Consider the following 15,127-nt stretch of genomic DNA (forward strand, 5'->3'; position numbering starts at 1 on the left):
ATAATTACATATATTTTTGTGACAGAGAGAAAGACCGGAGCACGCGCACTCCCTCTGTCTTCATAATAAGCATTACTGTCTCAGCATATTTCATTCACATTATACATTAGTCAAAATCAAAAGGTCGGAAGGCCGAATCCATGTCAGACCATTTTTCTTTAAATTTTGACTCTTCTCTGACTCACCCGTTTAAATCTGCTCTCCTAGTCTCTTCTGACCTAGTCTGTTCAGCCGCACTTTCTCTTTCACATTTCAAAAGCTCGTCTTCAGTCTAACTGTTATTCCGGTTCAAATAGATACGGTTTGGGATCTGCACCAAAGTAAATATCTTCTGAATCGTCTCTCACAACCGTCTCCATGGTTACAAGGCACGCTCTCTGTGCAAGCAGACTTTCATGCTGGTTATGTTGACGGAAGTTTGCTTATTTTTATGCGCTGTGTAATATCATTGCGCCGCTGCACCCAAGACGGCCGCAAAGTTCCTACGCAGGAATGAGAAAGTAGTTCCTAGCTATATCAGTCTAAAACATCGCAATTTTTCATTTTTCGTTTGTCTTAGTACACAATGTAACTATAGAATAGTCAAGTTTCAAATAGGAAAAATATTGAAAGTCTTTGGTCATTTTTTTGAGCTCGATGCTAATGGACTAATATGATTCAATGATGTATGCTCAGCTATGCTAAAAGTGCTACCGCCAGAAACAGAGATCGGCTGAATGGATTAAAAACGGCAAAACTCAAATGTTTAACTCTAATGGACTTGGAAAATGAGCCTATTTTTATTTATTTTTTTTAAAGTGGAGTGTTCCTTTAAAAGGGATTGGAACACCCGAATTCAAAGATTTGGAGGGGTGTGTAAATATTTTTTGACAATATAGTGTGTTTATGAGTACGGATACATTGATTATTCACAAATTCACATAGTTAAGCAAATTTATGCTGTAAATCAAGGAAAAAATCAGCTAATGAGGTCGGAAAAATAATTTAAGCTTTGTTTCTTGTTTTAAGCATAAATTTTTGATACATTTTTCAGAAAAAGACTTAATATCTTAAGTAATTTAGGCTTTTCAAGTAATTTCATATCGGTTTTGTATTTGCGATGGAAAAAGGGACAAAAAATGTTTTCAGTGTTTTGGAAATTTCAACCTGTTGCTGTGGTTTGGCACACAGTTGTTATTTAATGGACTTTAATGGAGAATCAGTGTTTAACAGCATGTGATGTTTTAAAGATGAACGTGACCTTACTTGAGCCCAATGTGATGCTGTATGAGAGACATACACACTGTTTTATAGGCTGCTAAGATCAGTGTTGTCTGTCTGCCAGGATCAATCGCAAATGCATACAGACACACACTGAAGAAACTAAAGGAGTTTATTTCCTAAGGCCTATAAAAGGGACATTATGGGTCGGTCTAGTATCTTTGCACAACATCAAAGCTGCATAAAATAGAGACCATGTATTAAAAACACTATATGAATTTTCTCGTAAAAGCTACACACACACACACGTTTACCTTCTTTTTTCTTCAGTAGGTCTTTCAAAAAGTGCAATATGAGTCTGGCTGTTATCTATATGCACATGAAAAGCAGCATGCAATATGTGTTTTAAAATTAGAACTTGTATTAAAAACACAATATGAGTTTTCTTCCTTTAATAACGATCAGAATGATCAGCCACACACACACGCACATGCAGTTATAATGCAGTCTGAAAGTCATTCTTATGAGAAGGACCACCAGATTAGCACAGGCATATTTTGAATTTGAAACACATGCACACACACACACACACACACACACACACACACACACACACACACACACACACACACACACACACACACACACACAAACACACGCAGTTTGTTAGAGTTTGCAGGGTTTCCTCTGCTCTGCGGCTGAGATGATTCAGAATGTCTGACCTCAGAAACACTTTCTGAAAATATAAGGGTGAGCCTGTCAGGAAAACTGTCAAGAAATGTCACAAAATAAGATATTATATCCATCTTATTTTTAGGACCATTAAGATTTCTTGTATTGTCACATTATTTTTATGACACTGAAGCACATTTCTTCCTTTCAGTAGCTGTTAAAACATACTACTGAAACGTGATAATGTCATAGAGAAAACAAAAACTATAGACTTATAATTTTTTTTTACAGTGTTAATCTGCTTTATTTTTATTTTTATTTTATTATTTCCAGCTGCTCATAGAAAAGACATTTCTATTCAAATAATCTTGTCTGCTGTGTGGGATCAAGTTCTCAGCTTTACAGTTGTTTCTAATGTTCTGCCAATACATTTACCTCCCAGGATCCTTTAAACGGCTTATCTGCATCACAAATCTCTCTCTCTCTCACTCCTCTCAATCCGTATGTATTCATCTCATTAGCACAGAGCTCTTGAAATTGACGCTTTTAAATTAATTGTGAGCCTGCAATCAGCACCAAATGTTTGCTATATGAATATTTATTGTTGTGCACAAAGTGATTCATGATGATTCATAAATTGGAATTAGAGAGCATTTGGCGTTTTTGTGTCTTGGCCCGATTACGTTCCCCCTGAGCTCAGACAGCCTGACCTGGGATCAGTGAGTAATCTGCTTGTGTTCTTGCCGGAGTTTGTTGATGATCTGGGGTCAGGTGGTAAGCTGCTCACATTGGCTGGTCGAACCTGTGTAAGCCATGAGATAGAGCGGTTCAGTTCGGCCCAAACTCATAGCATGAGCCGGTTCAGTGCTGTGATGGATTACAGAGATCAGCACTGGTGCATTGACAGGACATTTTTGACTTTATACCTGGAGAGCAACAGTAGATTAGTGCGGTAATGACAAAGATGGCTCAGACCTCTCCATGCCACTGAAACATGTGAGTCTGCGGGATTAGTTCAACCAAAAATGAACATTCTGTCGTTCTTTTTACCCAATTTTTACCCAGGGCATGAAGTCCTGTTCCACCACATCCCAAAGATGCTCAAAAAATCTTGAAATCTGGTGACTGTGGGGGCCATTTTAATACAGTGAACTCATTGTCATGTTCTAGCAACCAATTTGAAATGATTAAAGCTTTGTGACATGGTGCATTTTCCTGCTGGAAGTAGCCATCAGAGGATGGGAATGATGGCATGATGGATCCATGTCCTCATTCTGTTTTTGCCAAATTCTGACTCTACTCTGACTCAACAGAAATCGAGACTCATCAGACCAGGCAACATTTTTCCAGTCTTCAACTGTCAAATTTTGGTGAGCTTGTGCAAATTGTAGCCTATTTTTCCTATTTGTAGTGGAGATGAGTGGTTGGTCCCCGGTGGGGGTCTTCTGCTGTTGTAGCCCATCCACCTCAAGGTTGTGCGTGTTGTGGCTTCACAAATGCTTTGCTGCATACCTCGGTTGTAACGAGTGGTTATTTCAGTCAAAGTTGCTCTTCTATCAGCTTCAATCAGTCGGCCCATTCTCCTCTGACCTCTAGCATCAACAAGGCATTTTCGCCCACAGGACTGCCGCATGCTGGATGTTTTTTCCCTTTTCACACCATTCTTTATTAATCCTAGTAATGGTTGTGCGTGAAAATCCCAGTAACTGAGCAGATTGTGAAATACTCAGACCGGCCCGTCTGGCACCAACAACCATGTCACGCTCAAAATTGCTTAAATCCCCCTTTTTTTTTTCATTCTGACATTCAGTTTGGAGTTCAGGAGATTTTCTTGACCAGGACCACACCCCTAAATACATTGAAGCAACTGCCATGTGATTGGTTGATTAGATAATTGCATTAAGTGCAAAATACTAGCAAATTATCAATTTACCATTTCCCAAAAAAATCTTTAAAAAAATGTTATTTCTGTAATTATTTGTAACTAGAACAGGGGTTTCATAAGGTCCTCCAAAAGGTTCAAAGGGGTCCCCAGGACATTTTTTTTTTCTCTAAATGATTATCTCCTTTATTGCAGTATACATCCTTTTCAGAATTGAGAATTGTATATTTGGTCTGCCAAATAAAATTTGAATTTTGAACATTCTGTGAATTTACAACAACAAAAAAAGAGACACATGATGATAACACAACTGACACACTTTGTTTATGCAGTACAGTGCTGTGCGGCTTTGTTATTAAAGGGTTAGTTCACCCCAAAATTAAATTTATGTCATTAATGTCACCCTAATATCGTTCCACACTCGTAAGGCTTAGGAACACAGTTTAAGATATTTTATATTTAGTCCAAGAGCGTACCAAAATGTATGCACACTATACTGTCCATGTCCAGAAACGTAATAAAAACATCATTAAATTAGTCTATATGTGACATCAGTTGGTTAGTTAGAATCTCTTGAAGCATCGAAAATACATTCTGGAGAACTCTGGAGCGGTTCGTTTGTGGTGAGAACGTGATCCGACCTCGAACAGAACCAACGGCAAAAGTACTGATCATTTTTGGACTAAACCAGCTGCCGTAGTTAGCTGCGCTGACATTGTGTGCATGACATTACCTGATAGATCGCTGGAAATATTTTCGGGAAGATGAGCATGTCAGTTAAGAATAATTAATGCACGCCTCCGCTTGAAGTGACGAGTGATGCGCGCTTGCCGTCTGCAGTGCATTAGAATGTTGTCGCGTCCGCGCTTCATTATAAAATGGCACTGTTTGCATACTGTGGTAAATACACACAGTGTAGTAGATTATGGCCAGGGACAAAACTAGCTTGCGCAGTCGTCTCTCCATAGTGTTATTATAGTTTGCTGGCTTTGCCTCTTCTGTTGGCCTTTTTCCACACGTAAATTCTGACCAATCGAAAAGCAGTTTAGGAAATACGCCATGGCCAATGAGTGATGTGGATGTTGTCATGTGCCTGCGTTTTGGTTCGTTTCAACTGGTTCGGACCAAAGCAATCAGCGTGGTGTGAAAAGGAACCAAAAAAGCTAAAAAATGCAACAATGTATAATTGTTTGCCCCTGGTTCGGACCAAATGAACCGAACTAGAGATGTGAAAGTACCCTTAGTTTGCAGGAGTGCTGCAGGCTTGGTTTGAATTGGTACCAACTACTGAAATTTTGGCATTGTGACAACACTAATGGGTTCTTACGTTTGTTGCCACCTATTGCAACAAGGCATGTTTAATCGTGTTAAAGGATTTGAGAGCTTCAGTATAGCACAACATTTTCAGTGAATAATGCATACATTTCTTCAAAACATCTTTTGTTTGAGGGAAGAAAGATCCAGGTTTGGAGTGAGAAAATGACAATCGTCTTGTTCGGGTGACATTCTCTCAGCACGAACACTGTTTTGTGTGAGTGTTGACTCTCTGGAGTGTGACATTGACGTCTTGATTACATAAACACACATATGCACACTCAGTTTCCCGTACGAAAGCCTCGAATCACCTTCTGCTCTGCCTGTAAGTTTATTTTCTCTGCATCAGAATATTCTCTTTCATTCCCCATTGATCAAAAGCCCTGGAAGCCAGAGGGTTCACGCTGTCCTTGTGCGGTATACCGCATTATACCGGACCTCTCCTCCCATAAAGAGCTTTGTCTTATCTGTTCATTCGAGCACATTGAAAATGAAACATCTTGAAAATTCCACAGATGTCGACTTTTAGCCTTGGCCGGAGCTTCTTTGAAGTGAGCGCAAATCAGCGTCTTTTGAAAGTTGGCCGTAAAAGATGCGAGCGAGAGCTGCTGGTTCCCTGAACCCTGGCTTCTGTTTCATCTTTTTTGTCTTTCGCCTTCGATGTGGATTTCAGTCATTCTGGCAAAACTGAAGTGTCCCGGCCATTATTAGATCATTCGCTGCACATGTTTAGGCTTTGCCCTATTAGCATTCCGGGTTGCATTTTTCGCCTGTAGCATTTTAAATGTTTAATTGGTGGTAGTGGTGTTGAGCCAAGTGATGAGGTTTTGATGATTGAGGTTAAACATTATTAAAAGCCTGAATGATTGGCCACAGCTGTAGTGCCGTCCTCTCATCCGAATTTGTAGCTTTTAGCGTAGAGCTGTTTCTCTGTAGAGTGTCCACTTCTTGCAAAACTCACAGGCAGCAGTTGCTGAAGTGTCGAATTGGTTACTGATTCCAACAACTTGATATCCGGGATTGCAGAAAGCCAGAGGCAGGTGCTAAATGACTGTGTGTGTGCGTGCGTGCATGTGTGCGTGCGTGTGTGTGTGTGTGTGTGTGTTTTGTACAATCCAGTCATTCACTAATTAGGCACATGCACTATATGATTTGTGTGTGAAATCAGCATACAATTCTTCACAGCATACACATTTCTAGTTGTATTACTGAACTACCGAAATGAGACGTACATTAATATCACATAGGTGTTATAAAGGTATTAAGATAAAATTGTATACGTAGATATTTTAACTTTATATTATATATTGCCAAACATATTGGACACTCCTCCAAATCATTGAATTCAGTTGTTCCAATCACTTCCATGGCTACAGGTGTATACAATCAAGCACCTAGACATGCAGACGAGAATATTCTACAAACATTTGTAAAAAATAAAATAAAATAAATAAATAAAAGGGAACAGAAAAGGTTGCTCATTTGTGACATTTCATCAGACATTTTTCATGAGTGCTTATAATCCATGCAATTATTAGTGAATGAAACTCTTTATAAGCAAAATGTTGTTTTTTTTTAATGAAATTTACTACATAATACCTGGAAAAGTTTTAAGATTTGTTAACGTTGTTTGTTCATCCCAATGTCAGGACTAATCATTATCGCAATAGGTTTTTGTATTTTTAGGAAGTTAGATTAACCTCATTAACATTGAATTTGTTCAAATGGACAACAATACTCCAATATTAATCTGATTAAGACAATACTCTGATTAAGAGGCTACCATGTAGACAGCGATTTCTAATTACCTTAATCTGATTAAAGTCATAATCTAACTACAAATAAATCGGATTAAGACATGTGAAGTATGCCTATTTTAGTCGCATTATCGCAGAGCATTATACAGACATGTACACACCTTAATCTAACTATTAATGTCGTGTCGGAGATTTCACCGCATTTTGTGACAGGACACATAACGTTACTCACACCAGAGAAGTGCAGAGGGGAGGCTTTGTGGGTTCGAGCTTCTGCCCTTTTTGAAAATTAATCAAAAGTGCCCCTCTCAACAATCATCGATAATATTGTGGCCAATAAAACAGAATTGGAATTAAAATTAATATAAAAACGTCTACAAAACAGTAACAAATGGCGGAAAAGTACCGTTTATCTTTTACGTATCTGTCAGTCTGAAATGTCGTTGCCATAGCGTTGCTATGGGCGGTGTGTGTTTTACTTGACTGTTCATTCTGAACACTGCGTCCTCTCTCTATATTTTTTAATTTATTTTTGTTGTAATTATTATGCTCATTGTAAAAGTAAAATACAATAAGTTTGTATCTGTTATCGTGAACCAGATGGGTTATTCAGTGAACGCCTGTGGCTCGACGGCAGGAAAAACAATCCAAACAGTCATGATTTTTAAACCTTTTTCATCATTAATCAAAGCTATTATTATAAGGAGGACAGAGGGGCAGTGTCTCTTCAAAAAAACATAAAGAGACAATACATAATATTACAAAAATAAATCAACGTTATACTTCTTAATGTAAAGTAACACTGTCCAACAGCGCCACCCGCAGGTGAAGTTAGCGGGTTTTCTGAGGCCATAAAATTAACAGACCTGCCAAAGTCACACTATGATTGGATGTTGGAGAACATAGCGTGGCATGGGGACGTAATGACGTGCCACAATCGATCTATGTTCTATCACATGTAAAACAGGAACATGAACGGAAAGCAACTCATGTAAACACCTTAATCAGAATATTGTCTTATTTAGAATAAGGTCAATAATTAGATTACTGCTGTCCATGTAAACGTAGTCATTGTCATGTGTCAGATGGCAAAAAATATATTAGTTATAGTCTCACACTCACACACACACACACACACACACACACACACACACACACACACACACACACACACACACACACACACACACACACACACACACACACACACACACACACACACACACACACACACACACACACACACACACACATATATATATAATATGTGGTGTATGAATTTTATAAGGTTATTTTGTCATTCAACATCAAAGTCTTATAGCTCCTCCCCTAAGGTCTGATAGCCCCTCTCCCTCTGATACGTATTTAAAGCTGTGACAGTTGAGTTGATGAAATCCAGAATTCTACACTTACATTTTTCTGTTAATTAAGTGCATATTTAAAGGCTAATTCGCACGGCAGCGACAGACGGCAACAGACACTTTGTCAGGTTTTGTCGCAGCAGTATGTTCTCCTTGTTCTGCGTCTGTCAGCATAGGTCAGCTCTCGTTTTCGCCGTCTGAACATGTTGAATCACCGTCTGTCAGGTCTGTAGTGATGTACTGTAATCTGTTGACTGTCAGCGCCTCTCAGTTGCCTGCCGGTATCTCTCAGTTGCTTTACTTTTTCTCATCTTTGCTGAGCTTTTTTCATTTTTTCTTTTCTTTTTATAAAAAAAAAGAAGTTATATATTATTTTTTTACAAATGTAAAGGCACTTCCACACCAAACGTCAAATGAATAAGCCTGAGGCTGAAGGAAATACAAATTTTTTCCTCTACAGTAGAGGGCACAGCTCAAACAAAGCTTTTCAGCTGTGCTGTCATTCTGGATGGCAGAAGAATTGGACATAGGAGAAAAAAGTACACTCTTAAGCCCTGACCCAAATGGCACACTTCATATGTCCTTTCGGGCTTACAATGCCTACCGTGTGCGCATGTTCATTAAAGGCTGCAACATACTCCGCAAGAACAGAGAAAAAAGTTCTCGCTCCCAGGGCTGCGAGAACAAAATGACGTCATTTTGTTCTCGCAGCCCTGGTTTGGGAGTTCTGTCAGCTTGTTCTCGACACATCGTCTGCCAGAACTTTTTTCTTGTGGGTGTCTGAGAACTATTGTGTGATTGGTCATATATTTAAAGTGGGCGCGGTTAATGCAGATAAATGAAGATGATCGGAACCTGCTTTTCTTGTGAAGTATGGAATGTACTGGCAAGAACAAACTTTGTTCTTGCCACATAGAGAAAACTAACAAATTTATTTGTTCTTGCAGAGTATGTTCCAAGCTTTAGTCCATGAGACTGTAGGGTGTCCCGTTTGTCATTTTAGCTTTCGGAAGAGTGCTTTTGGAGCACCCCCTTTGCGGTCGATATCCACCCTCAATGCGCACTTTTGCCACAGCGAGCTTCTTCACGACAGTTAAATGGCGTTACGTCATACAAGTGCAGACTCGTAGGTAAGCTGGGCGATATATCGAATATTAGCGATAATATGTAAAATGTGAAAATATTGTGAATATCGAATATTTCAAATTCAAGCATACTTTCCCAAAGAAACATTCTATTCCACACCCACCATCTCCTGCTTAAAAGTTCACTCCAGCCTGTTCACTCACTAAAGAGAGAGAGTGACTGGGATAACAAATATAAAATGTTGGCTATGCAATAATTATATGTGTTATTTTTGTCTTATCATGATATTGTCATACTGTAAAAATGTCAGAGAAAAATAGGCTAAATCAAATATGACATCTGTCACTTAAAATTATAGGCCAAAAATACAAATAAACAGAATCTGTTGGCTTACTAGCTATACTGCAAAATGTAATATTTTTTTAACAACCATGCAAGAACAGAATGTCACTGACTGACGGCGATTTCACAACATCTCTCCTCCAAAATCGAACACAAAGGCTGAATGTTGTCTCTGAAGGTGCTCGGGGATGCAAAGAACATATGACATTATTGTCAGGTCGCTCAGGGCAGGGAATTGAGAACCATGTGAACGCTACCATTGCAGAAAGTTACGCTCATTTCACGTTCAAGCGCTGACACACCTTTATCAAACGATGTCAGGAGTGGCCGGCCTATTGTCAGAGTACACCAGAGTTACTGATCACTACCGTCTGTGATTTGGAAATTTACTCCCATGCCGCAAGAAAACTTCTGGGGTCCTGTGGTTCATTAAAATGCAGACCTTTAGTTTAAATAATAAATCAGCTCCATAGTGATCAAGGGGCTCCATTTAAACCTTATGCACGAGTTCCGCCAGTAGTGGTAAGCAATGATGCACATCCGAGTCCACAAGAAGGAGGAAAGTTAGCGAGTGAAGGGCATACAAATTGTGAGTGGAACGCAGCCTAGAACTACAATAATGTTTATACAGTGCACACTCTGCACTTTCTTACATACTCTGTCAACATAGGGGAAAGAGAGCTGTCAGCTAATAAATGTGTGGGAAAAAAAGAAAATTGTGTTACTTATGTGAAATTGTAAATTTAAAAGCAATGCATCACTTTAAGTAATCTGATTATGTAACTCGCATTACTTGTAATGTGTTACCCTCAAGACTGGTCCTGACAGACCTCATATTGAATTGGCTAGTCGAATAATGCTGATAAGCCAGCAAAATAGCTTTCTAAATGTTAATTTTGTCAGTAGTTTTTAGGATTTTGCACTAGCTGCATCTGACTGCTAATGTTGTTTTGCAACTGCAGGCAATGGTGGAAACGGTGAACAACCTGCTGCAGCCGCAGGCACGGGCGGCGTGGATGGACCTCTCGACCGGTGAACAGCTCCGGGCCGCCACCATGCTGCTGGACACCGTAGAGCAAGGCGCTTTTGTGCTCGCTGACAACCTGCTCAAAACTGACGTTGTGCAAGAAAACACAGAAAACATCCGTAAGTCATTTATCTATTTGGCAGATGATTCTATACAGTGCATTGAGGGTTTTGCAGTTTTATCAGTTTATCTTGCGTTCATTTGGAATGAACACTTGACATTGACATTGCTAAAGTCATGATTTGCTGTTTGAGCTACATTTTATATATATATGACAGGAAACATTGCTTGATCATTGTCATTTATTATAACTTACAGAAAAAAAAACATGTGCTTGATACATTTATTTGTTTCTCATATATTACAGAGAAAGAAAATATTGATCATTTATGTTTTTATACTTCTCATAAATTACAGAGAAAGAACATCTTGATCATTTTGACTTTTATAGTGCTCATACATTTTTAGGGGGAAAACTTTTCCTTGATAATTTTGTCATTTTATATTTCTCATAAACTACAGAAACATATTTTCTTAAACATTTTGTCACTTATATCTAGGGATGACCCGATCCGATTGAATTTCAGACTCGATTGGAATCTGATGTTACCTCTCTATCAGGACTCGGATATATATGGATATTCTCATTTTTGTTTTTGTTTTTTTACACATCAATAGTTATGCGGTGGCACAGAGTTAGACCCTTTTAACTCCACACAGTAACAGCAACGTGTGCGCCATGACGTCACTTTTTGTTGTACGCTACTGGTTTAAATCAAGCCTGCAGCACCCCTCTCAGAAACTGAAGCCTCCGCACCTCGATCGCCCCCTGGTGGCCGGTCCCAGTATAGCCGCACCTTCGTGTTTTCGAATAAACACGAGGCAAACTAAACAATCAAATTACACTTCAAATATTTTTTCCCTAAAGTTAGTTTATGTCATTGAAGCAGTTATCATCACAATGATTTCATTTCAAGTGTTTTTTACATAAGTTTAGTTTTAGTTATTTGATGCTATAAAAACGGGTGTGTGATATCATGATTGACAGCTGAGACTGACGGCTTCTCTGAGTGAAGTTGTCACTGAGGCATTAACAGACTTTTTTCGGGATTTTTGGGAGCAAATCGGAGCTTTAGCTTTAATTTCTACATTTCCATAACTGTTTATTTCACACCAAAATAATTAATTGTTCTGTATTTGTGAGAGTGTGGGCGGGCTTTTGATATCGCCGTTGTACTTCCTGCTCTCTGCGCAACTTCGGTCCCGGACTTTTTTTAAAAGTCCCCATTTTGTTGCACTAAGATCCAAAAGTGAAGAATTTATGTTATTTATTACTTGATTGTTCAAGCTACCTCACAGAAGTGCTCTGTTTGTTAACAGAGTTGTTGAATGTTAAAATAAGGTAAATTTAAATAAAACATAAGGAACATCCTGGATCGTTTTTTTCGCTCTTCTTTATTCTTTTTTTCTGTATTATAGAAGTATCAGATCGGGACTCAGTATCGGCAGATACTCAAAATCAACTGACTCGGACTCGATTTTTATACTTCTCATAAATTAGAGAGAAAGAAAATCTTGGTCATTTTGTATTTTCTCATAAATGACAGAAAAAGATTTTCTTGAACATTTTGTCATTTATATCTCATAAATTACAGAAAAACACATGTGCTTGATAATTTTCTCATAAAATACAGAGAATGAAAATCTTGATTATTTTGTCAGTTGGATTTCTTATAAATTGCAGAAAATACATTTGCTTGATCGTTTTGACATTTATATTTCTCATAAATTATAGGAGGAAAGACATTTACTGGACAATTGTGTCATTATTGTCAACCCTGTAACAGGTTTGAATGGTTGAGCTTTGAATGCAGTTACAAAAAAGGAAATTAGATTGCTCCTTGTCTTTTAAAATGGTCACTTACAGGGTGTTGCAACATGGGATTTGTACCTCTAATGCGTAAAAAAAAAAAAGTAATGTGACACCAGAGCGGGCCTTATCCATGGAACGTGTCAGAACGTCTGTTTTTGATTGTGATCGAGGTTGCCAGTGCCAGAAATCAGCACAGCCCAGCTATCAGCTGTGTCCATGGACCCCGTCAGCCCTGATACACACTGATAAACCTGTTTTTCTCAGAGATAACCTCATGCCACTCTCTGAATGCACCATTAGCAGATGGATTTGACTACTTTATGTTTATAAATCGTTTTATTTTCTTTACTGGAAGGCATAATTAAGCATTTTTAAACGAAAGGCTGAGTGAGCATATGCCACGAGTGATAACTTAGTGTCGTTTACGATGCGTTTCTCAGCCCGGGGAGGAATCGGACGAGACGTTTTGAGGACGCCCACATTTTTTCTGTGCCGCCTGCATCTGTTTGTGAATATCACAGTGTGAATGTCAGCATTCCCCAGATCATGCTGTTGTGCGTGTGCGTATAGTCCTCTGGGATAAAAGCGGATGTATCTCCCGTTCCTAAAGACTGGGATTTGAGGCAATCTGGCTGCCATGGAAACTCCAGAATTTAGGTCTGCCGCCTCTCTGTGGAGATGGTCGCATTTTGGGAATTAATAAAACAGAATTTATCGTGTCTGGCATGCGATTTATCCTGATATTAAGGGATCCGGAGCTTGGCTCTGCGGGGGGAGAGAGTCTCTCCCGACAAACTTTTTACGAGGGTTATTTTATATCCTTCGTGCTGCACGGCGATTAATCTGTGGGCTGTGACACCTTTAGCAGACCTTCAGGCCCTGTTTGATGGGGTTAGTTTGCGGCGTTATAAGGTTTGTTTGGCCCTCGGGGCCGCCGAGTCCGTCACTGGCTCCGTAGAGCTGAAAAGCAGCCTTCAGTTAAAGGAATAGATCACCCGAAATTGAAAATTCAGTCTGTTACACGCTCTCATGTCATTTCAAACCCATATTATGTTCTTTCTTAGGTGGAACAGACAAAGAGATGCTGTTTTCCATACATTGAAAAAATAAAATTGGTGTAGTTTTCACAAATAATTACAAAGAAACAGCAGGTAATGCATTGATTATGGAAGTAGAAATGCTATTGCAAAACATAATTTTATTTAGATCTTTACACAATTGCAGTCATAATTCTCCAATGTGTCATCTATGTGAGTTCTGCACTCTTTTCAAAGCCTTCTGAAGACATTCAGTAGTATGTTGTGTGAGGGATAAACTGAAATGTAATATTTATTCATCTGAAACATACAAAAAACAATCATGTTTGACAGTAAACCTGGCACAATGTGTCTAAAGGTGTTTGCAACAAATGTGCATCTGCCTAACTCCAAAAAACCTACCCATACATACAAACCAAAACGTATGAGGCATCTTCAACGTTTTCTAACATTATCACAATCTATTCACTATCGTTAAGAAAATAGCAATAAAACAGTCAAGAACCCAGAGTTAAATTGTGTCAGAACAAATTCATCTTGATAATGTCAGATGACTTTAATGAACGATATGTAATGGATTGCAATCAACCAATCAGCTGTCAGCTGATACAGTACACAATTAGATAATCATTTAGGTCAACCAATGACCAAGCAATGCTTCATTTTGTTCAGTCTTTGGTGTAAAAGGTCACTAAAATCACTAAAGCAAAACATGGCCAGGTCCCAAACTTGTATAAATTTTACTGGTAGTCTACTGTATGAAGAATTTTGGAGTACTATATGTCACAGTTCACTTAATTTTACTATCATCAGTTACATTTAGTGTTGTCACGATACCAAAATTATGACTTCGATACGATACCAGACTAAAATATCGATATATCGATACTAAATTGATACCACAGTAAAAAAAAAAAAAAAAAAGATAAGATAAGATGTTAATATGACAACAGAACTTGTTATTATTCATTGTTATTTTTTACAAAAAATTCATGTGGCCAGCATGTTCCTTAGGGCTGGGCATCGTTTGGATTTGAACAATTATTGATCAATTGATCAATTACTATTAAAATTATCTCACAAATTTTTGCTATCTCAATGTATTTTTTTACAATGGGGTAATTGTGTTGCAATAGCTTACACACAGCACAAGAAAGCTTGATTTGGAATGGTAAATTGAATTTAAAAAGACGAGTAAACAGTAATAAAATAAGAACAAATAAACAGATTACAAACAATAGCACAAATAAATACAATAGAATAGAAGATACAAATTAAACAGACTGCTTTATTTTTTCAGGTAGGTCTAACATTCAGATAAGAAACTGAATAAAAAAAATGCATAGTAATTACATTTAAAACAACATTGGATAATGTTCTTTGTAAAAAAATCAATAGCGTACAGATGAAACTTAAAGTTACACAAGTTGATCAGTCAAGAGCAGTTGATCGTTTGTCTTTTTGTAGTTTGAATAACAAATGACTGCGGTCCCTTTAAGACTAACAGACGCATAGATCCTAAACACTGTTCCTGTTACTCGTTCTTCCTGAACTGTTTGCGACTGTGTTTACGTTA

The 15,127-nt window shown here is 38.2% G+C and overlaps 1 protein-coding gene across 32 annotated transcripts in view; it reads left to right on the plus strand.

Annotated features, from left to right (window-relative positions):
• Positions 1–15,127, plus strand: part of LOC137049274 (adhesion G protein-coupled receptor L3-like) — a 425,717-nt gene that overhangs the window by 335,144 nt on the left and 75,446 nt on the right. For all 32 annotated transcript variants that reach the window (XM_067427809.1, XM_067428692.1, XM_067428735.1 and 29 more), the window contains one exon: positions 10,577–10,760. In XM_067427809.1, coding sequence (XP_067283910.1) covers positions 10,577–10,760 — 184 coding nt within the window. The remainder of the gene's footprint in view (positions 1–10,576; positions 10,761–15,127) is intronic.

Source organism: Pseudorasbora parva, chromosome 1, assembly GCF_024679245.1.
Source record: "Pseudorasbora parva isolate DD20220531a chromosome 1, ASM2467924v1, whole genome shotgun sequence".
Lineage (NCBI taxonomy): Eukaryota > Metazoa > Chordata > Actinopteri > Cypriniformes > Gobionidae > Pseudorasbora > Pseudorasbora parva.